The 26,254-nt window shown below is 50.7% G+C and overlaps 2 protein-coding genes across 2 annotated transcripts in view; one reads left to right on the forward strand and one right to left on the reverse strand.

The window, feature by feature from the left end:
* AFAP1L2 (actin filament associated protein 1 like 2) overlaps window positions 1-19,688 on the forward strand; it is a 105,860-nt gene extending 86,172 nt beyond the window's left edge. Inside the window, exons 14-19 of the mRNA XM_040435196.1 lie at window positions 4,211-4,414; window positions 4,628-4,742; window positions 5,289-5,450; window positions 6,058-6,248; window positions 16,006-16,128; window positions 18,552-19,688. Of these exons, the coding sequence (XP_040291130.1) occupies window positions 4,211-4,414; window positions 4,628-4,742; window positions 5,289-5,450; window positions 6,058-6,248; window positions 16,006-16,128; window positions 18,552-18,578 (822 nt within the window). The 3' untranslated portion in view covers window positions 18,579-19,688. The remainder of the gene's footprint in view (window positions 1-4,210; window positions 4,415-4,627; window positions 4,743-5,288; window positions 5,451-6,057; window positions 6,249-16,005; window positions 16,129-18,551) is intronic.
* A 379-nt stretch (window positions 19,689-20,067) lies between these two features.
* VWA2 (von Willebrand factor A domain containing 2) overlaps window positions 20,068-26,254 on the reverse strand; it is a 32,050-nt gene continuing 25,863 nt past the window's right edge. The window contains exons 9-14 of the mRNA XM_040435197.1: window positions 25,625-25,680; window positions 25,077-25,184; window positions 23,909-24,481; window positions 22,960-23,511; window positions 21,589-21,711; window positions 20,068-21,374 (exon numbers count right to left, since the gene is read on the reverse strand). Coding sequence (XP_040291131.1) covers window positions 21,262-21,374; window positions 21,589-21,711; window positions 22,960-23,511; window positions 23,909-24,481; window positions 25,077-25,184; window positions 25,625-25,680 — 1,525 coding nt within the window. The 3' untranslated portion in view covers window positions 20,068-21,261. The remainder of the gene's footprint in view (window positions 21,375-21,588; window positions 21,712-22,959; window positions 23,512-23,908; window positions 24,482-25,076; window positions 25,185-25,624; window positions 25,681-26,254) is intronic.

The raw sequence follows: 26,254 nt of genomic DNA on the forward strand, positions 1-26,254 counted from the left end.
TACAGGATAAGTAATGTATGTACACAGTGACTCCACCAGCAGAATAGTGAGTGCAGCTCTGGAGTATAATACAGGATGTAACTCAGGATCAGTACAGGATAAGTAATGTATGTACACAGTGACTGCACCAGCAGAATAGTGAGTGCAGCTCTGGAGTATAATACAGGATGTAACTCAGGATCAGTACAGGATAAGTAATGTATGTGCACAGTGACTGCACCAGCAGAATAGTGAGTGCAGCTCTGGAGTATAATACAGGATGTAACTCAGGATCAGTACAGGATAGGTAGTGTATGTACACAGTGACTGCACCAGCAGAATAGTGAGTGCAGCTCCGGTGTATAATACAGGATGTAGCTCAGGATCAGTACAGGATAAGTAATGTATGTAGACAGTGACTCCACCAGCAGAATAGTGAGTGCAGCTCTGGAGTATAATACAGGATGTAACTCAGGATCAGTACAGGATAAGTAATGTATGTACACAGTGACTGCACCAGCAGAATAGTGAGTGCAGCTCTGGAGTATAATACAGGATGTAACTCAGGATCAGTACAGATAAGTAATGTATGTACACAGTGACTGCACCAGCAGAATAGTGAGTGCAGCTCTGGAGTATAATACAGGCTGTAACTCAGGATCAGTACAGGATAAGTAATGTATGTACACAGTGACTGCACCAGCAGAATAGTGAGTGCAGCTCTGGAGTATAATACAGGATGTAACTCAGGATCAGTACAGGATAAGTAATGTATGTACACAGTGACTGCACCAGCAGAATAGTGAGTGCAGCTCTGGAGTATAATACAGGATGTAACTCAGGATCAGTACAGGATAAGTAATGTAATGTATGTACACAGTGATTGCACCAGCAGAATAGTGAGTGCAGCTCTGGAGTATAATACAGGATGTAACTCAGGATCAGTACAGGATAAGTAATGTATGTACACAGTGACTGCACCAGCAGAATAGTGAGTGCAGCTCTGGAGTATAATACAGGATGTAACTCAGGATCAGTACACGATAAGTAATGTAATGTATGTACACAGTGACTGCACCAGCAGAATAGTGAGTGCAGCTCTGGAGTATAATACAGGATGTAACTCAGGATCAGTACAGGATAAGTAATGTAATGTATGTACACAGTGATTGCACCAGCAGAATAGTGAGTGCAGCTCTGGAGTATAATGCAGGATGTAACTCAGGATCAGTACAGGATAACTAATGTATGTACACAGTGACTGCACCAGCAGAATAATGAGTGCAGCTCTAGGGTATAATACTGGATGTAACTAAGGATCACTACAGGATAAGTAATGTATGTACACAGTGACTCCACCAGCAGAATAGTGAGTGCAGCTCTGGAGTATAATACAGGATGGAACTCAGGATCAGTACAGGATAAGTAATGTATGTACACAGTGACTGCACCAGCAGAATAGTGAGTGCAGCTCTGGAGTATAATACAGGATGGAACTCAGGATCAGTACAGGATAAGTAGTGTATGTACACAGTGACTGCACCAGCAGAATAGTGAGTGCAGCTCTGGAGTATAATACAGGATGTAACTCAGGATCAGTACAGGATAAGTAATGTATGTGCACAGTGACTGCACCAGCAGAATAGTGAGTGCAGCTCTGGAGTATAATACAGGATGTAACTCAGGATCAGTACAGGATAAGTAGTGTATGTACACAGTGACTGCACCAGCAGAATAGTGAGTGCAGCTCCGGTGTATAATACAGGATGTAGCTCAGGATCAGTACAGGATAAGTAATGTATGTAGACAGTGACTCCACCAGCAGAATAGTGAGTGCAGCTCTGGAGTATAATACAGGATGTAACTCAGGATCAGTACAGGATAAGTAATGTAATGTATGTACACAGTGATTGCACCAGCAGAATAGTGAGTGCAGCTCTGGAGTATAATGCAGGATGTAACTCAGGATCAGTACAGGATAACTAATGTATGTACACAGTGACTGCACCAGCAGAATAGTGAGTGCAGCTCTGGAGTATAATACAGGATGTAACTCAGGATCAGTACAGGATAAGTAGTGTATGTTCACAGTGACTGCACCAGCAGAATAGTGAGTGCAGCTCTGGAATATAATACAGGATGTAACTCAGGATCAGTACAGGATAAGTAATGTATGTACACAGTGACTGCACCAGCAGAATAGTGAGTGCAGCTCCGGTGTATAATACAGGATGTAGCTCAGGATCAGTACAGGATAAGTAATGTATGTAGACAGTGACTCCACCAGCAGAATAGTGAGTGCAGCTCTGGAGTATAATACAGGATGTAACTCAGGATCAGTACAGGATAAGTAATGTATGTACACAGTGACTGCACCAGCAGAATAGTGAGTGCAGCTCTGGAGTGTAATATAGGATGTAACTCAGGATCAGTACAGGATAAGTAATGTATGTACACAGTGACTGCACCAGCAGAATAGTGAGTGCAGCTCTGGGGTATAATACAGGATGTAACTCAGGATCAGTACAGGATAAGTAATGTATGTAGACAGTGACTCCACCAGCAGAATAGTGAGTGCAGCTCTGGGGTATAATACAGGATGTAACTCAGGATCAGTACAGGATAAGTAATGTATGTACACAGTGACTGCACCATCAGAATACTGAGTGCAGCTTTGGAGTATAATACAGGATGTAACTCAGGATCAGTACAGGATAAGTAATGTATGTACACAGTGACTCCACCAGCAGAATAGTGAGTGCAGCTCTGGAGTATAATACAGGATGTTTCCCTTCAGGGACCCTTGGACCCGGGATTTAAATTATTTATGGTTCAGATAGCCAAATGGCTAATGGATTCCCGTTTGCGGTCTATTTTAAAATATAACGTTTATTAACTGTTCTTTAAAAATATATACGGGAAGACAAAAAAAGAGAAAAAAGAAGAAAATGTCTTAAAATTAAAGTGCTCTTGTGCTTGGCAGCAATCAGTATTTCATTTGTTAATGATTACTGCTTATATTTGCAGTCTCTCTTTCTTCATGTAACTGCCACTCCATCCTAGTGAATAATTCCTAATCTACTTCCCTATTCCGGTTTACTGGAAATATAACCAGATGACAGGTCCCTGTCAAAGCTACACCGGAGACTCTAGTATAGGTAACTATATTCCATTGTTCAGCTTGGATGGATAGAGTGTTGCTGTTTGTATCGGCTACAGCCGGTGTCTGCAGCGCACCGGGAGCCGAACACCAAGCACACGCACTAACTTAAAACCTAACTTGCAGCTCCCCCGACATGTTTCGCCACAGATGTGGCGTCTTCAGGGGCGATGGAGCTACTATCAACCATCATGTCGGGGGAGCTGCAAGTTAGGTTTTAAGTTAGTGCGTGTGCTTGGTGTTCGGCTCCCGGTGCGCTGCAGACACCGGCTGTAGCCGATACAAACAGCAACACTCTATCCATCCAAGCTGAACAATGGAATATAGTTACCTATACTAGAGTCTCCGGTGTAGCTTTGACAGGGACCTGTCATCTGGTTATATTTCCAGTAAACCGGAATAGGGAAGTAGATTAGGAATTATTCACTAGGATGGAGTGGCAGTTACATGAAGAAAGAGAGACTGCAAATATAAGCAGTAATCATTAACAAATGAAATACTGATTGCTGCCAAGCACAAGAGCACTTTAATTTTAAGACATTTTCTTCTTTTTTCTCTTTTTTTGTCTTCCCGTATATATTTTTAAAGAACAGTTAATAAACGTTATATTTTAAAATAGACCGCAAACGGGAATCCATTAGCCATTTGGCTATCTGAACCATAAATAATACAGGATGTAACTCAGGATCAGTACAGGATAAGTAATGTACCCCAGGTGAATTGTGATCTCAGCTCTGCAGCTTATTACAGTACCAGCACAGTAGATGGTCTTAATTTCATCCACATGCTGCAGAAGAAATGTGAAGCAGAATTTGAGCTGTGTTGCAGATTTTGCTGTTTGTGATGCGCTGGGCGGCCGTACCTATCATTTGTGGCAATGCTAAAAAGAGTGTCTGGGAAAATGGGTGCAAAGTATAAGCCACCATTATGAACCACTCACCAAGCTTTCCCAGAACCTTGAATGGCAAGTCTCCCGGTTTTGTGGGAATGCCTCGTGGGCAGTGAACAGGCGTCGTCCAGTCATTAGCAGATTATAGAAAGTGTTGCTTCTTTACCACAATCTCCACGCAGGAAGAAGAGCCCAGGGCTGAGGTGCAGCCTGGAGTGGAGAACACTTATCTGGACCTTTTACCTGCAAAATACTGTGTGCACGATATAGCCATGAAAATAGTGAGCGAGACCCCGACACCCTCACCCACTCCAGAGGGGGCCAACAACAAGGAACCGGAGCTGAAACCAAGCAAAGACCCGGAGGCGGCAGGTCCTGCACCAGAGGTGAGAGCCAGACATCAGGGACCAAGTCCAGGATGGTCTTATATCTGGCAGTTCCTCCTTCTCTCCCTGCTGCAGTCTGTGTGCTGTTGGGTGATGCCAAACTACAACTACCAGCATGCCCTTAGAGCTGCATGCTGGGAGTTGTACTTTTGCAGTTTGAAGTTTAAGAGTTACAGGTTGGAAACCCTGATTATAGTTATTTTCATTGTGCAGGATGTTAATCACCGTCCAGCAGAAGCGACCCCGGATCTGCAGGTAACAAACAGTGCCGTGTCCAGTCCGCTGCTGGGAAAATGCAAGGTGGAGAGAAGCAAAGTGTCCAGTCCAGGTGAGACAGACGGGTGGAGACCATCTAAGTATAATGTACACTGGAGGCGCACCAGAGAACATGGCGCCAATGAGACGGGCATTACCAGGGTTGGTAAGGGGCGCTTATCAAACCTAAGCAGAATAGCATACCCCTGATAGGAATGGTTTGGCCCATATATGGAGGATGGTGGTCAACACTGGACACAATTTCTGCCTCTGGATGTATGTAAAGAAGAATGTTTTTATTCCCTGACAGCAAGCAGTGATCTTGAAAATCACATTTACTAATGTGATTAGGTCTAGAATGTGGCGTAAAATGCAACAAATATTGGTGGATTTGTGGCTCATAATGTTGCATCAGGTTTTACATCTGAAAATAATAATCCAGCGGCCTCATGTGATGAAGGGGCGTGAGCCGCGTGACTTAGCGGGAACAGGGGTGTAGTGGTGACCTGGGCCCAGGATGTGACACAGGGCCTGAGCCGCTGTCCAGAAGCCAGGGTGTGACCCCAGTGTGAACAAGGGCGTACATTGTGGATTTACTTCCTTCTCTCTCTGTTTTCAGCCATTGAAACCAAACTGGGGAAGAACCGCACCGAGGCCGAAGCCAGAAGATTCACCGAGGTGAAAGAGAAGCTGGAGCGGGAGAGGGAGGAGATCCGCCTGCAGCTGGCGCAACTCCGCAAGGAAAGGCGCGAGCTGAAAGAAAGCATTGCCACCTGCACAGGTACCTGAGCACCCTCATCCATCCCTATACCTGTGATAACCTGACAGCTGAGGGTTTGTTACAGTGTATCAGACTCTAGACAGTACTCTGTGAGGTACACACATCAGCAGCACAGATCTCAGTTTGTTACAATGTATTAGTGCAAGTAACGTGTATCAGTCTGGAGTCCTGACTACTTTGCTCACAGATGATTGACTACATTGGATACAACTGTAACAAACCTTCAGCTGTGAGAAGTGTTAGGTCAGGACCAGTTATGTATAGAGCACTTTATGGAAGTACTCGGCATATCCCGACCACACGGAGTCGATCAGCTGGATGTAAATGTCTCAGCATCGGGGATATGTGACCTCGTAGGGATCATGGGGGGCAGGGAAGTTCATGCTTTCTCACAGTGGCTGATATCTTGTCTTATACTCCGCCTCTCTGCATCCTGAAATGAATGAGAGCAAGGAACAATAGATTTTATCCGGTTGCACGGCCAACGATGAGAAGACAGAGGATGGGGCCCTTCTGAGGTGCACGGCTGATAACAAAGAGCAATCGATTGCACCTAACGCAGGCAGTGAACATGGAGCGGTTCCCTCATTTCGGCCTCTTTTCTCAGATAAGAACCTTCTTCCCGTCCTGGAGGAAAAGCTGAAGAGCAAAGAGGAAGAATGTAAACTGCGCGAGAACCAGAGGGTGGATCTGGAGCTGCAGATCGTGGAGGTGAAGGAGAACCTGAGGAAGGCAGAGCAGGGGCCCGTCACCCTGGGGACAGCAGTGGAGCCCGCCCACCTGGACAGCCCCTGCAGTGTATGTATATAGACCTCGCCCACCTGCACGGGTCCTCCGGTGTATGTTTATAGAGCCCGCCCACCTGCACAGGTCCTCCGGCGTATGTATATAGACCCCGCCAACCTGCACGGGTCCTCCGGTGTATGTTTGTAGAGCCCGCCCACCTGGAGAGGTCCTCCGGTGTATGTATATAGACCCCGCCAACCTGCCCGGGTCCTCCGGTGTATGTTTGTAGAGCCCGCCCACCTGGAGAGGTCCTCTGGTGTATGTATATAGACCCCGCCCACCTGGACAGCCTCTGCGGTGTATGTATATAGACCTCGCCCACCTGCACGGGTCCTCCGGTGTATGTTTATAGAGCCCGCCCACCTGCACGGGTCCTCTGGTGTATGTATATAGACCTCGCCCACCTGCACGGGTCCTCTGGTGTATGTATATAGACCCCGCCAACCTGCACGGGTCCTCCGGTGTATGTTTGTAGAGCCCGCCCACCTGGAGAGGTCCTCCGGTGTATGTATATAGACCCCGCCAACCTGCCCGGGTCCTCCGGTGTATGTTTGTAGAGCCCGCCCACCTGGAGAGGTCCTCTGGTGTATGTATATAGACCCCGCCCACCTGGACAGCCTCTGCGGTGTATGTATATAGACCTCGCCCACCTGCACAGGTCCTCCGGTGTATGTTTATAGAGCCCGCCCACCTGCACGGGTCCTCTGGTGTATGTATATAGACCTCGCCCACCTGCACGGGTCCTCTGGTGTATGTATATAGACCTCGCCCACCTGCACGGGTCCTCCGGTGTATGTTTGTAGAGCCCGCCCACCTGGAGAGGTCCTCTGGTGTATGTATATAGACCCCGCCCACCTGGACAGCCTCTGCGGTGTATGTATATAGACCTCGCCCACCTGCACGGGTCCTCCGGTGTATGTTTATAGAGCCCGCCCACCTGCACGGGTCCTCTGGTGTATGTATATAGACCTCGCCCACCTGCACGGGTCCTCTGGTGTATGTATATAGACCTCGCCCACCTGCACGGGTCCTCTGGTGTATGTATATAGACCTCGCCCACCTGCACGGGTCCTCCGGTGTATGTTTGTAGAGCCCGCCCACCTGGAGAGGTCCTCTGGTGTATGTATATAGACCCCGCCCACCTGGACAGCCTCTGCGGTGTATGTATATAGACCTCGTCCACCTGCACGGGTCCTCCGGTGTATGTTTATAGAGCCCGCCCACCTGCACAGGTCCTCCGGTGTATGTATATAGACCTCGCCCACCTGCACGGGTCCTCCAGTGTATGTTTATAGAGCCCGCCCACCTGGAGAGGTCCTCTGGTGTATGTATATAGACCCCGCCCACCTGGACAGCCTCTGCAGTGTATGTATATAGACCTCGTCCACCTGCACGGGTCCTCCGGTGTATGTATATAGACCCCGCCCACCTGGACAGCCTCTGCGGTGTATGTATATAGACCTCGTCTACCTGCACGGGTCCTCCGGTGTATGTTTATAGAGCCCGCCCACCTGCACGGGTCCTCCGGTGTATGTTTGTAGAGCCCGCCCACCTGGAGAGTTCCTCTGGTGTATGTTTGTAGAGCCCGCCCACCTGGAGAGGTCCTCTGGTGTATGTATATAGACCCCGCCCACCTGGACAGCCTCTGCGGTGTATGCATATAGACCTCGTCCACCTGCACGGGTCCTCCGGTGTATGTTTATAGAGCCCGCCCACCTGCACGGGTCCTCTGTGTATGTATATAGACCTCGCCCACCTGCACGGGTCCTCCAGTGTATGTTTATAGAGCCCGCCCACCTGGAGAGGTCCTCTGGTATATGTATATAGACCCCGCCCACCTGGACAGCCTCTGCAGTGTATGTATATAGACCTCGTCCACCTGCACGGGTCCTCCGGTGTATGTATATAGACCCCGCCCACCTGGAAAGCCTCTGCGGTGTATGTATATAGACCTCGTCCACCTGCACGGGTCCTCCGGTGTATGTTTATAGAGCCCGCCCACCTGCACGGGTCCTCCGGTGTATGTTTGTAGAGCCCGCCCACCTGGAGAGTTCCTCTGGTGTATGTATATAGACCCCGCCCACCTGGACAGCCTCTGCGGTGTATGTATATAGACCTCGCCCACCTGCACGGGTCCTCCGGTGTATGTTTATAGAGCCTGCCCACCTGCACGGGTTCTCCGGTGTATGTATATAGACCCCGCCAATCTGCACGGGTCCTCCGGTATATGTTTGTAGAGCCCGCCCACCTGGAGAGGTCCTCCGGTGTATGTTTATAGAGCCCGCCCACCTGCACGGGTCCTCCGGTGTATGTTTGTAGAGCCCGCCCACCTGGAGAGTTCCTCTGGTGTATGTATATAGACCCCGCCCACCTGGACAGCCTCTGCGGTGTATGTATATAGACCTTGCCCACCTGCACGGGTCCTCTGGTGTATGTATATAGACCTCGCCCACCTGCACGGGTCCTCCGGTGTATGTTTATAGAGCCCGCCCACCTGCACGGGTTCTCCGGTGTATGTATATAGACCCCGCCAACCTGCACGGGTCCTCCGTTGTATGTTTGTAGAACCCGCCCACCTGGAGAGGTCCTCTGCGGTGTATGTATATAGACCCCGCCCACCTGGACAGCCTCTGCGGTGTATGTATATAGACCTTGCCCACCTGCACGGGTTCTCCGGTGTATGTATATAGACCCCGCCAACCTGCACGGGTCCTCCGGTGTATGTTTTTAGAGCCTGCCCACCTGGAGAGGTCCTCCGGTGTATGTTTATAGAGCCCACCTGTAAAGCCCCTGCGGCGTTTGTATATAGAGCCCACCTGGACGGGTCCTCCAGTGTATGTAGATAGACCCTGCCCACCTGGACGGGTTCCTGGTGTATGTATATAGACAATGCCCACCTGGACGAGTTCTCCGGTGTGTTTATAGAGCCCACCCACCTGGAGAGGTCCTCCGATGTATGTATATATATATATATATATATATAGAGCCCACCCACCTGGAAAGCCCCTGCGGTGTATGTATATAGAGCCCGCCCACCTGGACAGCCCCTGCGGCGTATGTATATAGAGCCCGCCCACCCAGACAGCCCCTGCGGCGTATGTATATAGAACCCGGACAGCCCCTGCGGCGTATGTATATAGAGCCCGCCCAGCCGGACAGCCCCTGCGGCGTATGTATATAGAGCCCGCCCAGCCGGACAGCCCCTGCGGCGTATGTATATAGAGCACGCCCACCCGGACAGCCCCTGCGGTGTATGTATATAGAGCCCGCCTACCCCCTGCGGCGTATGTATATAGAGCCCGCCCACCCGGACAGCCCCTGCGGCCTATATATATATAGAGCCCGTCCACCCGGACAGCCCCTGCGGCGTATGTATATAGAGCACGCCCACCCGGACAGCCCCTGCGGCGTATGTATATAGAGCACGCTCACCCGGACAGCCCCTGCGGCGTATGTATATAGAGCCCGCCCGCCCACCCGGACAGCCCCTGCGGCATATGTATATAGAGCCCGCCCACCCACCCGGTCAGCCCCTGCGGCGTATGTATATAGAGCACGCCCACCCGGACAGCCCCTGCGGCGTATGTATATAGAGCACGCCCACCCGGACAGCCCCTGCGGCGTATGTATATAGAGCACGCCCACCCGGACAGCCCCTGCGGCGTATGTATATAGAGCCCGCCCACCTGGTCAGCCCCTGCGGCGTATGTATATAGAGCCCGCCTACCCAGACAGCCCTGCGGTGTTTGTATATAGAGCCCGCCTACCCCCTGCGGCGTATGTATATAGAGCCCGCCCACCCGGACAGCCCCTGCGGCGTATGTATATAGAGCCCATCCACCCGGACAGCCCCTGTGGCGTATGTATATAGAGCACGCCCACCCGGACAGCCCCTGCGGCGTATGTATATAGAGCACGCCCACCCGGACAGCCCCTGCGGCGTTTGTATATAGAGCCTGCCTACCCCCTGCGGCGTATGTATATAGAGCCCGCCCACCCGGACAGCCCCTGCGGCCTATGTATATAGAGCCCGTCCACCCGGACAGCCCCTGCGGCGTATGTATATAGAGCCCGTCCACCCGGGAGTGCCCCTGCGGCGTATGTATATAGAGCCCGTCCACCCGGACAGCCCCTGCGGCGTATGTATATAGAGCCCGCCCACCCGGACAGCCCCTGCGGCGTATGTATATAGAGCCCGTCCACCCGGACAGCCCCTGCGGTGTTTGCATATAGAGCCCGCCTACCCCCTGCGGCGTATGTATATAGAGCCCGCCCACCCGGTCAGCCCCTGCGGCGTATGTATATAGAGCCCGCCCACCCGGTCAGCCCCTGCGGCGTATGTATATAGAGCCCGCCCACCCGGACAGCCCCTGCGGCGTATGTATATAGAACCCGCCCACCCGGTCAGCCCCTGTGGCGTATGTATATAGAGCCCGCCGACCCGGACAGCCCCTGCGGTGTATGTATATAGAGCCCGCCCACCCGGTCAGCCCCTGCGGCGTATGTATATAGAGCCCGCCCACCCGGTCAGCCCCTGTGGCGTATGTATATAGAGCCCGCCCACCCGGTCAGCCCCTGTGGCGTATGTATATAGAGCCCGCCCACCCGGTCAGCCCCTGTGGCGTATGTATATAGAGCCCGCCCACCCGGTCAGCCCCTGTGGCATATGTATATAGAGCCCGCCCACCCGGTCAGCCCCTGCGGCGCATGTATATAGAGCCCGCCCACCCGGTCAGCCCCTGCAGTGTTTGTATATAGAGCCCGCCCACCCGGTCAGCCCCTGCAGTGTTTGTATATAGAGCCCGCCCACACGGACAGCCCCTGTGGCGTATGTATATAGAGCCCGCCCACCTGGTCAGCCCCTGCGGCGTATGTATATAGAGCCCGCCTACCCAGACAGCCCTGCGGTGTTTGTATATAGAGCCCGCCTACCCCCTGCGGTGTATATACAGTACAGACCAAAAGTTTGGACACACCTTCTCATTCGAAGAGTTTTCTTTATTCTCATGACTATGAAAATTGAAGATTCACACTGAAGGCATCAAAACTATGAATTAACACATGTGGAATTATATACATAACAAACAAGTGTGAAACAACTGAAAATATGTCATATTCTAGGTTCTTCAAAGTAGCCACCTTTTGCTTTGATTACTGCTTTGCACACTCTTGGCATTCCCTTGATGAGCTTCAAGAGGTAGTCCCCTGAAATGGTCTTCACTTCACAGGTGTGTCCTGTCAGGTTTAATAAGTGGGATTTCTTGCCTTATAAATGGGGTTGGGACCATCAGTGACGTTGAGGAGAAGTCAGGTGGATACACAGCTGATAGTCCTACTGAATAGACTGTTAGAATTTGTATTATGGCAAGAAAATAGCAGCTAAGTAAAGAAAAACGAGTGGCCATCATTACTTTAAGAAATGAAGGTCAGTCAGTCAGCCGAAAAATTGTGAAAACTTTGAAAGTAAGGGCTATTTGATCATGAAGGAGAGTGATGGGGTGCTGCGCCAGATGACCTGGCCTCCACAGTCACCGGACCTGAACCCAATCGAGATGGTTTGGGGTGAGCTGGACCGCAGAGTGAAGGCAAAAGGGCCAACAAGTGCTAAGCATCTCTGGGAACTCCTTCAAGACTGTTGGAAGACCATTTCAGGGGACTACCTCTTGAAGCTCATCAAGAGAATGCCAAGAGTGTGCAAAGCAGTAATCAAAGCAAAAGGTGGCTACTTTGAAGAACCTAGAATATGACATATTTTCAGTTGTTTCACACTTGTTTGTTATGTATATAATTCCACATGTGTTAATTCATAGTTTTGATGCCTTCATAGTCATGAAAATAAAGAAAACTCTTTGAATGAGAAGGTGTGTCCAAACTTTTGGTCTGTACTGTATATAGAGCCCGCCCACCCGGACAGCCCCTGCGGCGTATGTATATAGAGCCCGCCCACCCGGACAGCCCCTGCGGCGCATGTATATAGAGCCCGCCCACCCGGACAGCCCCTGCGGCGCATGTATATAGAGCCCGCCCACCCGGACAGCCCCTGTGGCGTATGTATATACAGCCCGTCCACCCGGACAGCCCCTGCGGCGTATGTATATAGAGCCCGCCCACCCGGGCAGCCCCCGCGGTGTTTGTATATAGAGCCCGCCTACCCCCTGCGGCGTATGTATATAGAGCCCGCCCACCCGGACAGCCCCTGCGGTGTATGTATATAGAGTCTGCACACCCCCTGTGGTGTATATATATAGAGCCCGCCCACCCGGTCAGCCCCTGCGGCGTATGTATATAGAGCCCACCCGGTCAGCCCCTGCGGCGTATGTATATAGAGCCCGCCCACCCGGACAGCCCCTGCGGTGTATGTATATAGAGTCTGCACACCCCCTGTGGTGTATATATATAGAGCCCGCCCACCCGGTCAGCCCCTGCGGCGTATGTATATAGAGCCCACCCGGTCAGCCCCTGCGGCGTATGTATATAGAGCCCGCCCACCCGGTCAGCCCCTGTGGCGTATGTATATAGAGCACGCCCACCCGGTCAGCCCCTGCAGTGTTTGTATATAGAGCCCGCCTACCCCCTGCGGCGTCTGTATATAGAGCCCGCCTACCCAGACAGCCCTGCGGTGTTTGTATATAGAGCCCGCCTACCCCCTGCGGCGTCTGTATATAGAGCCCGCCCACCCGGACAGCCCCTGCGGCGTATGTATATAGAGCCCGCCCACCCGGACAGCCCCTGCGGCGTATGTATATAGAGCCCGTCCACCCGGACAGCCCCTGCGGCGTATGTACAGTGGCGGAAATAATTATTTGACCCCTCACTGATTTTGTAAGTTTGTCCAATGACAAAGAAATGAAAAGTCTCAGAACAGTATCATTTCAATGGTAGGTTTATTGTAACAGTGGCAGATAGCACATCAAAAGGAAAATCGAAAAAAAAACTTTAAATAAAAGATAGCAACTGATTTGCATTTCATTGAGTGAAATAAGTATTTGAACCCTCTAACAAAAAAAGACTTAATACTTGGTGGAAAAACCCTTGTTTGCAAGCACAGAGGTCAAACGTTTCTTGTAATTGATGACCAAGTTTGCGCACATTTTAGGAGGAATGTTGGTCCACTCCTCTTTGCAGATCATCTCTAAATCCCTAAGGTTTCGAGGCTGTCTCTGTGCAACTCTGAGCTTGAGCTCCCTCCATAGGTTTTCGATTGGATTAAGGTCCGGAGACTGACTAGGCCACTCCATGACCTTAATGTGCTTCTTCTTGAGCCACTCCTTTGTTGCCTTTGCTGTATGTTTTGGGTCATTGTCGTGCTGGAACACCCATCCACGACCCATTTTCAGTTTCCTGGCAGAGGGAAGGAGGTTGTCGCTCAGGATTTCACGATACATGGCTCCGTCCATTTTCCCGTTTATGCGAATAAGTTGTCCTGTGCCCTTAGCAGAAAAACACCCCCAAAGCAAAATGTTTCCACCCCCATGCTTGACGGTGGGGACGGTGTTTTGGGGGTCATAGGCAGCATTTTTCTTCCTCCAAACACAGCGAGTTGAGTTAATGCCAAAGAGCTCTATTTTGGTCTCATCAGACCACAGCACCTTCTCCCAGTCACTCTCTGAATCATTCAGGTGTTCATTGGCAAACTTCAGACGGGCCTGCACATGTGCCTTCCTGAGCAGGGGGACCTTGCGAGCCCTGCAGGATTTTAATCCATTGCGGTGTAATGTGTTTCCAATGGTTTTCTTGGTGACTGTGGTCCCTGCTAATTTGAGGTCATTAACTAACTCCTCCCGTGTAGTTCTAGGATGCTTTTTCACCTTTCTCAGAACCATTGACACCCCACGAGGTGAGATCTTGCGTGGAGCCCCAGAGCGAGGTCGATTGATGGTCATTTTGTGCTCCTTCCATTTTCGAACAATCGCACCAACAGTTGTCACCTTCTCTCCCAGCTTCTTGCTAATGGTTTTGTAGCCCATTCCAGCCTTGTGCAGGTCTACAATTTTGTCTCTGACATCCTTGGACAGCTCTTTGGTCTTTCCCATGTTGGAGAGTTTGGAGTCTGCTTGATTGATTGATTCTGTGGACAGGTGTCTTTTATACAGGTGACTAGTTAAGACAGGTGTCCTTAATGAGGGTGACTAATTGAGTAGAAGTGTCTAACCACTCTGTGGGAGCCAGAACTCTTAATGGTTGGTAGGGGTTCAAATACTTATTTCACTCAATGAAATGCAAATCAGTTGCTATCTTTTATTTAAAGTTATTTTTTCGATTTTCCTTTTGATGTGCTATCTGCCACTGTTACAATAAACCTACCATTGAAATGATACTGTTCTGAGACTTTTCATTTCTTTGTCATTGGACAAACTTACAAAATCAGTGCGGCGTATGTATATAGAGCCCGCCCACCCGGACAGACCCTGCGGTGTTTGTATATAGAGCCCGCCTACCCCCTGCGGCGTATGTATATAGAGCCCGCCCACCCGGACAGACCCTGCGGTGTTTGTATATAGAGCCCGCCTACCCCCTGCGGCGTATGTATATAGAGCCTGCCCACCCGGTCAGCCCCTGCGGCGTATGTATATAGAGCCCGCCCACCCGGTCAGCCCCTGTGGCGTATGTATATAGAGCCCGCCCACCCGGTCAGCCCCTGCGGCGTATGTATATAGAGCCCGCCCACCCGGACAGCCCCTGCGGTGTATGTATATAGAGTCTGCACACCCCCTGTGGTGTATGTATATAGAGTCTGCACACCCCCTGTGGTGTATGTATATAGAGCCCGCCCACCCGGCAGGCCCTGTGTCGTATGTATATAGAGCCCGCCCACCCGGTCAGCCCCTGCGGCGTATGTATATAGAGCCCGTCCACCCGGACAGCCCCCGCGGCGTATGTATATAGAGCACGCCCACCCGGGCAGCCCCTGCGGTGTTTGTATATAGAGCCCGCCTACCCCCTGCGGCGTATGTAGATAGAGCCGGTCCACCCGGACAGCTCCTGCGGCCTATGTATATAGAGCCTGTCCACCCCGACAGCCCCTGCGGCCTATGTATATAGAGCCCGCCCACCCGGCCTGCAGCGTATGTATATAGAGCCGGTCCACCCGGACAGTTCCTGCGGCCTATGTATATAGAGCCCGCCCACCCGGACAGTTCCTGCGGCCTATGTATATAGAGCCCGTCCACCCAGACAGCCCCTGCGGCCTATGTTTATAGAGCCTGTCCACCCGGACAGCCCCTGCGGTGTATGTATATAGAGCCCACCTACCCCCTGCGGCGGATGTATATAGAGCCCGCCTACCCCCTGCGGCAGATGTATATAGAGCCCACCCGTTACATGTATGTAGTGTAGCAGCGACCTCCACCAATGAATTGTGCTGGTGCTCAATGTGGCATCAGCACCCAGCTTCCCCAGAAACAGAGGGGGTCATTTACTATTCAGAAATACGCCTATATGCGACTTTTCCTCGCTCTTGTCAGATCTAAAAAAAGTGGGTGTGGTGTGGGCGGGGCCTCTACATAACTTCGGCAGATCCACCGGTATCTAAAACGCCGGTCTTAATAAATGACCCCCAGAATTTTTTGCATAATGTAAAGTTCTGCTTCTTCGTCATATATGTTGCGCTTCAATTCCTTACAATTGTTAAGAGCTCTGCTTGCCTTTCAGTCTCTGGATGCAAATATTTCCATTTACTTAAAGCAAGCAGCTATCTTGAAAATGGCATAACTTTTCATTACACAGTGGTTAAGCTCTATTTGTGACATCGCCCTTTTCCCGTTCTCAGGTTAGGGGCAACAGCACGGCCCACATCCTGGACTCATCACCCGTGAACGCCGCCTTCTCACTGAAGAGCCGCCCGCTGTCCATCATGACCACCGGGAAAGGCACTGTCCTGCAGAAAGCTAAGGTGAACCAAAGGACAAGTATCTGCCGTTATACATGTGATTAGACAATTGCAGGTCTGGCAATTCCTGAACATGCTTCTGCTTGTGTTCCTTTTAGGCCTCATGCACACGACCGTTTTTTTTTTACGGTCCGCACAAGCGGGTCCGTAGGTCCGTGACCGTTTTTTCGTCCGTGGGTCTTCCTTGATTTTTGGAGGATCCACGGACATGAAAAGTCGTTTTGGTGTCCGCCTGGCCGTGCGGAGACAAACGGATCCGTCCTGAATTACAATGCAAGTCAATGGGGACGGATCCGTTTGACGTTGACACAATATGGTGCAATTGCAAACGGATCCGTCCCCCATTGACTTTCAATGTAAAGTCAGGAGTTAATATACCATCGGATCAGAGTTTTCTCCAATCCGATGGTATATTTTAACTTGAAGCGTCCCCATCACCATGGGAACGCCTCTATGTTAGAATATACCATCGGATATGAGTTAGATCGTGAAACTCAAATCCGACAGTATATTCTAACACAGAGGCGTTCCCATGGTGATGGGGACGCTTCAGGTTAGAATATACTAAAAGAACTGTGTACATGACTGCCCCCTGCTGCCTGGCAGGTGCTGCCAGGCAGCAGGGGGCAGACCCCCCCCCCCCCGTTTTTAACTCATTGGTGGCCAGTGCAGCCGGCCCCCCCCTCCCCCCCTGTAGTTAACTCTTTGTTGTCCAGTGCGGCCGGCCCCCCTTCCCTCCCTGTAGTTAACTCATTGGTGGCCAGTTAGCCCCCCCACCTCCCGTTAACTCTTTGTTGTCCAGTGCGACCGGCGCCCCCCTCCCTCCCCTGTAGTTAACTCGTTGGTGGCCAGTGGGCCCTCCCCCCTCCCTCCCCCTCCTAATTAAAATCTCCCCTCCTATCATTGGTGGCAGCGGAGAGTTCCGATCGGAGTCCCAGTTTAATCGCTGGGGCTCCGATAGGTAACCATGGCAACCAGGACGCTACTGCAGTCTCGGATGCCATGGTTACTTAGCAATTTGTAGAAGCATTATACTTACCTGCTGTGATGTCTGTGTCCGGCCAGGAGCTCCTCCTACTGGTAAGTGACAGGTCCGTGCGGCGCATTGCTTAATGATCTGTCACTTACCAGTAGGAGGAGCTCCCGGCCGGACACAGACATCACAGCAGGTAAGTATAATGCTTCTACAAATTGCTAAGTAACCATGGCATCCGGGACTGCAGTAGCGTCCTGGTTGCCATGGTTACCGATCGGAGCCCCAGCGATTAAACTGGGACTCCGATCAGTACTCTCCGCTGCCACCAATGATAGGGGGGGGAGATTTTAATTAGAAGGGGGAGGGAGGGCCCACTGGCCACCAACGAGTTAACTACAGGGGAGGGAGGGGGGGGGGGGCGGCCGCACTGGACAACAAAGAGTTAACTACAGGGGAGGGAGGGGGGCCCACTGGCCACCAATGTGTTAACTACAGGGGGGGCTGCCCCCTGCTGCCTGGCAGCACCTGCCAGGCAGCAGGGGGCAGTCATGTACACAGTTTTTTTAGTATATTCTAACCTGAAGCGTCCCCATCACCATGGGAACGCCTCTGTGTTAGAATATACTGTCGGATCTGAGTTTTCACAAAGTGAAAACTCGGCTCTGAAAAAGCTTTTATGCAGACGGATCCGTCTGTATGAAAGTAACCTACGGCCACGGATCACGGACACGGATGCCAATCTTGTGTGCATCCGTGTTCTTTCACGGACCCATTGACTTGAATGTGTCCCTGAACCGTTGTTCGTCAAAAAAATAGGACAGGTCATATTTTAATGACGGACAGGATACACGGATCACGGTCTCGGCTGCAAAACGGTGCATTTTCCGATTTTTCTACGGACCCATTAAAAGTCAATGGGTCCGCGAAAAAAAAACTGAAAACGGCACAACGGCCACGGATGCAAACAACGGTCATGTGCATGAGGCCTTATGAGCAGAGAAGCAGCAGACAAATCCAGTTCTAACCTCCGCAGAATCCAGACTACCATAAAGCATTCCTATTGGAATGATTCTGCTGACAGGAATATTAGGGAACTGTTACTTGTGCAATTGTCTGATGAGAGCAGATGATCACACACACAGGGGCCACAGCACATGTAATTAGTGCCTTCTGTAAGGGCAATAAGCAATTGTCTGTCTGATTTCCACCTGTAAGGAAACTGCCAACAGTGCAATTCCCTAAGCTATATATATATGGCTGAGAGCCTTAGTCACAGCTGCATTGTAAGTTCACCTCAGTGCAGGAAGGTGGGGAGGGACGTGCCTTTCAGCAGCCTAGGAAAGATGGATGACATGAGTGAGAGGCCATGTTGGTTTTCACCCAGCTTTCCCAGAATCAGATCGATTAAAGAGAAATAATAACTTTTTCTATTTCTGTTTTTTTGTTTCAGGAGTGGGAAAAAAAAGGCGCGAGCTAGAGCGGCCGCCGGACGTCTTACGGGACTGAGAGACGACATTTTATTTATCAGATGTCAGGACTTTATCCCCCGCAGGACAGAGGGCCCGAAGCCTGACTCCTATAACTTAAATCTATGGGGGCCACCACTTCTTATGTTGCACATGACAATACCCTGGGTGACCAGGTGGCAGTAGAAGCGATGCCTCTGCCCGTCTGACTGGGCCATATCGGAAGTCGCCCTCACTCTGGAGCCGCACCGCGTGCAGGACCGGGCCTCAATTAATATATTATCAGTTTTAGTAATTAACTCCTTGCTGTCTGTAACAAACTGAGAACTGCGGCTTCAATAACGAGGGATGTAGAAAGAGAACTCTAGGGCGCTGGGGTGGAGGTGAGCAGCGGCGCCCCACATCAGGAAATGTACTCGTCACATAACGGGGATGTTACAGAAGAAAACGGCATAAAGACGACAATCACATGAAACGCGTCAGACATTAAGGGGTGGAGTCTCCTGCTGCCATAAGGGCGGCGGCGGCGAGCGCGGGGCAGTGTCATGAATCGCCGTTCTTGGGGCTTAAAGATGGAAAGTATTTTATAATGAAACATAAACCTGAAATGTGATCGGATCGTCATTTATAGAGGATTCTACTACCGGTCTCATGACCTGTGCTCAGACACACTCCAGTCACAGCCGGAGCTGCATCCACATTCCTTCTTACTGTAGAGCATTGTGGGAGCTGAGATAACTATTGCACAGTTCTGACAGCAGCTCTGGATGTGAATGGAGAAAACGTAATGATTCATAATTGATACAAAAAGAAACACAAAGAAATGTTAATAAAATGTATTTTCATCACATAAATAAGAAGCTGGAGGCAGGTCACAGTCAGAGCGGCCTCTACGTCAGCATACAGAACGCCACCATTTCTGCAAATATGGCGGAAGATAGATAAAATCTGCGCCGTTTTCACGACATTTTTCACATTTACTTTGTGTTCTGATAGAAAAAACGTTCAAATCCATATTAATAAATACACAGAGGACGGAACCGTCCGCACTGCCAGGAGGAGGATGAGGGTGATGATACATCGGTCAGACGCTCCATCTTCTGGTAACTGATGTTGATGATGAAGAGAATTTTAGTTTTTAATATTTAAAAAAACAGCAACTTCTACCGCCATCAGACGTCTCGCTGCGTTATGTGCTCCGCCTGATCCGGTGAGGGGTTTTGTCCTCCATATAAGGGCTTGTTCACACGAACGTATGTTTTCCGTTCCGTGCATTGGGCACCGCAATTTGCGGTCCCCAATGCACAGGGAACGTTCGCGCAGGCTCCGGGACGGATCCAGGCCCATTCAACTTGAATAGGTCCGCATCCTTCCGTTCCGCAAAAAGATAGAGCAAGTTCTATCTTTTTGCGGAATGAAAGTACGGAACGGAACCCCATGGAAACACTCCGTAGCGTTCCGTGCTTCCGCTCAGCATCTCTGGATTTGCGGACCCATTGAAGCAAATAGGTCCGCATCCGTGACACGGAACGGTGTGAAGTGTATCCGCATATGCGGTCTGCAATACGGAAACGGAACTCATACGTTCCTGTGAACAAGTCCTAACGCTGAGGAGACAAATACATTTCCTACTTTACTTGATCTGATCCCAAGAAACATCTTGTCTTATTCTCCAGTCACATCCAGAGCTGCATTACCTATTCACATATTTTATCTTGACTTATACTCTAGTCACATCCAGACCTGCATTCACTATTGTCATATTAGAACATATCTAATACTCTAATCACATCCAGAGCTGCGTTAACGCTTCTCATGTTACACCCTGTCTTTTACTCCAGTCACATCCAGAGACGCACTCACAATTCTTTTACACCATTACTTTTCTTCCATTTACAGCCAGATCTGCATCACGCCTAGTACTCCACTCACATTCAGAGCTGCAGTAATAATTCTACTTTAACATATGTAGTTCTCTGTTCACATACAAAGCTGCAGTCACAATTTTACTTTTACATCTTGTCTTATTCTCTAATCACATACAAAGCTACATTTACAATTCTCATTTTCTGTCATGTCTTATATTCCAGTCACATCCAGAGCTGCAGTCACAATCCTGGCGGTTATCGGTTAGCGCTCAGGCTCCAGGGCCTCACTCTCTGCACTGGCCCCTGCTGGTGTATTGGTTCTGTGGGGATTGCTTTCCTGTGGTGCATTGTGGGTAAAGAGTAACTCCATCTCCACAATGCTGGACAGCGGAGCACATGGTATTTCTGGGCAGAATTCTGAATTCAGCTCCGGATGCGAGATCAGTAAAGGCGTCCCTGGTCTTGCACTATGACCACCAAGCTTCAGATATGAATCTATACAGTGGATAAATCAGCAGTCACAGCCTCGGCCGCAGCCCTGGCAGGAAGTGCGACCATATTGGTTGTCACAGCAAATGACCAATATGGCTGCACTTTCCACCTCAGAACCAGCGCTCACTGTTTTATAATATTTACAGCAGTCCGGAGCCAGATTGGAGGAATGCCGCCGCGGTTACGACGCATCATCAGGTTCTGATTGGTTGCCCTCTAGTGACCACTCAGCGGCATTACACTGGCTGTGGTTCGGTGAGGTCAGTGCTTGTCAGCTGCTGATGGAGTAAAGCCGCCTCCTCTCTGCAGGGTGTCAGTAACGGTAGGTTCCTGGCTATGCGCTGAGGTTATGGCGCCTGAGCCGTCGCTGCGATGCGGATGAGTGCTGCTGCCTCGGGTTTTTGCTCTGTAATCCCAGTGGCCACTGGACGTCTCCTCGAAGGATTCCTGCAGAAGACAACGTCACAGAAAATCTCCTTGCGAGACGTGAACAGGAGACGCGGCCCGGGATAGTGAAGGGGGTAATACTAAACATAAAGCCCCAAGGCTGCCCCCTCCCCGTACCATGCCAGATATTAGGGGTCCCCGGGCCTCAAACGGCTGATAGCAGGGAGCAGTAGATAGTATTCGCCTGCGCAGCACAATCAGCGGCGATCCTTACGTGTCTCGCAGTGCGGCCCGTCCCATCCATCGCACTCACAGCGGTAGCTGCCGTCTCCCAGGATGCACAGCCCCCCGTTCACACAGGGATTCGGCAAACACAGGTTCACCTTCGTCTTCGCCTCTGAAAATCAGAAAGATCCAAATGTAACAACAATCCCAGAGAGGCTGCAACAATGTATCACAGGACAGGATTAGATACAGCAGACAGTATCACACAGGACAGGATTAGATACAGCAGACAGTATCACACAGGACAGGATTAGATACAGCAGACCATATCACACAGGACAGGATTAGATACACAGCTCAGCAGACAGTATCACACAGGATAGGATTAGAAACAGCAGTTCATCTGACAGTATCACACAGGAGAGGATTAGATACACAGCTCAGCAGGGAGTATCACACGGGATAGGATTAGATACAGCAGACAGTATCACACAGGATAGGATTAGATACACAGCTCAGCAGACAGTATCACACAGGATAGGATTAGATACACAGTTCAGCAGACAGTATCACACAGGATAGGATTAGATACACAGCTCAGCAGGGAGTATCACACGGGATAGGATTAGATACACAGCTCAGCAGACAGTATCACACAGGAGAGGATTAGAAACAGCAGTTCATCTGACAGTATCACACAGGATAGGATTAGATACACAGCTCAGCAGACAGTATCACACAGGATAGGATTAGATACACAGCTCAGCAGACAGTATCACACAGGATAGGATTAGATACACAGCTCAGCAGACAGTATCACACAGGATAGGATTAGATACACGGCTCAGCAGACAGTATCACACAGGATAGGATTAGATACACAGCTCAGCAGACAGTATCACACAGGATAGGATTAGATACACGGCTCAGCAGACTGTATCACACAGGAGAGGATTAGATACACAGCTCAGCAGACAGTATCACACAGGAGAGGATTAGAAACAGCAGTTCATCTGACAGTATCACCCAACAGGATTAGACACACATCAAAGGCTTAGATACAGAGGTTCAGTTGCATTATTTCATGATGGGGAGAGTAGTCATCTGCACAGTATAATCCTGTGGGTCAGGGCCCGGGGCCAGTGACCTCCATCTTCTGAGTTATTACAGCGGGGGAGGGGCAGCTCCGGGTCATGAGAAGGATGGGGCCCCGGGAAACACTGGGGGATGATTACATTAAGGGGAGGGGGGGGGTTATGTGGCAGCCGAGGTCGGACCATATACATGAGACACAATCTGCACATCAGGAACTTAGAGAGAAATGAAAGCCCCTGAGCGGAGAGCCCCTGTAATATCCAATCTCCAGGGGCCGGCGGATGGTGGCCCCCCACTATCACTGAGGGTAGCGCTGCGTTCTCACCTTCACACACCCTCTGGATGATGGCGTCTTCGTACTGACTGAGGGCGTCATGGGATGGGACGTGGGTGAGGTACCGGTCGGATCCCGCAATGCGCAGCAGCAAGTTCCTATGGATTTTCCCAACTCCGACAGTGAAGATGGAGATCCCATTATCGCGCAGCCTCTGGGCGGAGACGGCAGCGTCCTCGGAGCCGCGCCCGTCAGTGACCAGCACCACCGCCTTCTTCACCCCAGGACGTGCCCCTTTCTGAACGGTCATCACCTCACTGTAGACATGGAGGAGGGCGCCTCGTGTGTTCGGCGGTCCTCCCTGGTACTGCGCCCGGTTAATGGCGTGGAGGAGGCTAGAACTCGTCTCATGGACGTCCAGCCCAAATACCGTCAGCGGCTGAGCGCCGTACGTGACCAGCCCCACCTGGGTGACATCGCGGTTAACGTCAAACTGAAGGGCCACCATGGTCATGAAGTTCAGCACCCGGAGAAAGTTCTCCTGTCCGACACTGGAGGAGGCGTCCAAGACGAAGACGAGATCCAGGGGCTGGGCCTGACAACCTGGAGGACACCAGAAAATAAATGTGACAACCACCTACTTAAAGGGAAACTCCACTTTGAATACTTTTTCTCCATTCTAAATGTTCTTTACGACTCTTATTCTGATGCAGAGGTCTTACACTGCAGACACTTCTAAAGCTGCATTCACATTTCTGCTGGTTTCCTCTCACCAGACAGCGGTGCGTCGTGGGAAGATGACAATTGTGTGGTCACAGATAATGTGGTCAGAGACAAACTGATGTCAATTGTGAGCGGAGCATTCGAAGTGACAAGAGTAGTGAACGCAGCTCTGGATCTGACTGGATAATAGGACAGGATGTAACAGCAGAATGGTGAATGCAGCTCTGGAGTACATACATCAGTTCTCTCCCCGCCTTGCTGGAATACTTCATCTTACCCTGGATGTCGACGCTGCAGATTTTCTTCTGGAGCTGGGGCAGCTGGTTGAATAGATGTTGGGGGTTGGAGTATCCGATCACATCTTGGGGGTTCCCCACAATCTCCGTCATCTCCTCTTTGGTGGCGTCGCTTGCTACTCCGATAATAAACACCTCATGGTCGCGGGCATACTGGGCGGGTTCCTTCACAGAGTCCTTAGACGTGGATCCGGCCAATAAGACCACAACCCGCGGGAGGTCGTCGCGGATGTCAGAGAAGGTCGGGGTGCTCTTGAACCCGTGCTGAGTGACATGCCGCAGGGCTTTACCCGTGTAGATGCCACCGCCCATAAACCTCATGCCCTCCACGTATCTGAGCAGCTCCGCCACGTTCTCGTACTCATTGATCTTCACCACCATCTGCACCTCATCGCTGTACTGGGCCACGCCGACATTGACCGGGGAGTCGTCCGACAGGGCGGCCTGCAGGAAGCGCTTCACGAAGGATCGGTGCTGCAGGAAGCTCTCCAGGGACGACGAGCTGTCCACCAGGAAGAGCAGGTCTACGTAGCACTCAAGGCTCAAGTTAGGAGCTGAAAGGAGAGTAACACAACAGGACAAATTCACTGCATCTGCTGCAAGAACGGAATGGCAGAACTACAGTATAGACTGACACCTGCTCAGAAAACCAGCAGAACTTGGAAATGTAAATGCACGACAAATACAGATGTCAAGTCCTGTTAGTAACCTGCCCTGGTCAAGGATCTGAGCGCTGCTCAGGGTTTGTTACAACGTATCAGCCTCCTCTGTGATATCGTTCGTACTCACACTGATACACTGTAACCAACCCTCCGCTGTGCAATCAGGACTAGATCAGGATGTGTTTTCAGACTCCAGGTAAGGCCTCATGCACACGGCCGTTGCCGGCTGCGGTCCGTGTGCTCACCGGAACCCCACGGAAGCACTACGGTCTGGATCCGTCGCGGCAGCCGCACAGATGATGCCCATGCATTGGGGACCGCAAATTGCAGTGCCCATCGCATGGAAAGGCCGGACAACAACCGCGCGCAAGAGGCCTAATAATAATGAATAGTTTCATTCAGTGACAGCAAACAGTGATGTTGAATCTAAGATATTTAAACACAGAGTCTATCAGAAAGGGATGTGGGACAGACTATGACAACGTACCGCACTCAGAGTCACCCGCGAATCCAGCAGGACACAAGCAGTGATACTTGTCCGTGTCGTCGGGGATGCAGGTGCCTCCGTTCTTGCACGGCTGAGAGTCACAGGGATCTGAAGATAATCAAGCGTCATATCTCCAGTGAGATTACTGCGCCATTCATCCACACGACATCACCGCAAGCATCACAATTAGATCCACCTCCATGATTTACACTGCAGTTTTGCTCCATTAAGACAATTATGAGCGAGCAGGGGCTTCAACTACATTGTCTATTGTAATCTGATATTCACCTCATGTCTTAGACGGCTGCTCTGCCCCTTCTCCATGCTTTACACTGCAGCTCTACTTGTTCAGATTGGCTGCTTTGCATAAGCACAGGCTCGGCGCATACAGCAAAGAACGATATAAACTACGAGCAGAGGAACCTCCAACCAGAGGAGAAGATCCTCAGGGGAGGAGCCTTGGTAAGGAGGGGGAGGAGCCTAGAAGCAGCCAAGGAGGTTGTGGACCATGTGACACACAGCCAGCGGAGGCGGCAGCAGGACGTTACCTGGACAGACTGACCGGGAGCACTGAGCCTCGAGGCGGCTGTAGAAACGTTTCCAGCTGTTGGAAAAGACAGAAATAATGGAATCAGATAACATTCGCCAGCCACGCCCCCTGCGATATTCAATATGGAGCCTTTCACCCGTGACTCTCAGGGAATGCTGGGAGTTGTAGTCATAGATAACTGTATTAAGATACTGCATGTCTGCAATTAAAATACTACTGCTCTCTGATATCAGCCGCCTCTACTACAGCTCAGGAGATAGGACTGCACGCTATAATACTACTGCTCTCTGATATCAGCCACCTCTACCACAGATCAGGAGATAGGACTGCACGCTATAATACTACTGCTCTCCGATATCAGCCACCTCTACCACAGATCAGGAGACAGGACTGCACGCTATAATACTACTGCTCTCCGATATCAGCCACCTCTACCACAGATCAGGAGACAGGACTGCACGCTATAATACTACTGCTCTCTGATATCAGCCACCTCTACTACAGCTCAGGAGATAGGACTGCACGCTATAATACTACTGCTCTCTGATATCAGCCACATCTACTACAGCTCAGGTAAAGGACTGCACGCTATAATACTACTGCTCTCTGATATCAGCCACCTCTACTA

This window comes from Bufo bufo, chromosome 6 (assembly GCF_905171765.1).
Source record: "Bufo bufo chromosome 6, aBufBuf1.1, whole genome shotgun sequence".
Lineage (NCBI taxonomy): Eukaryota > Metazoa > Chordata > Amphibia > Anura > Bufonidae > Bufo > Bufo bufo.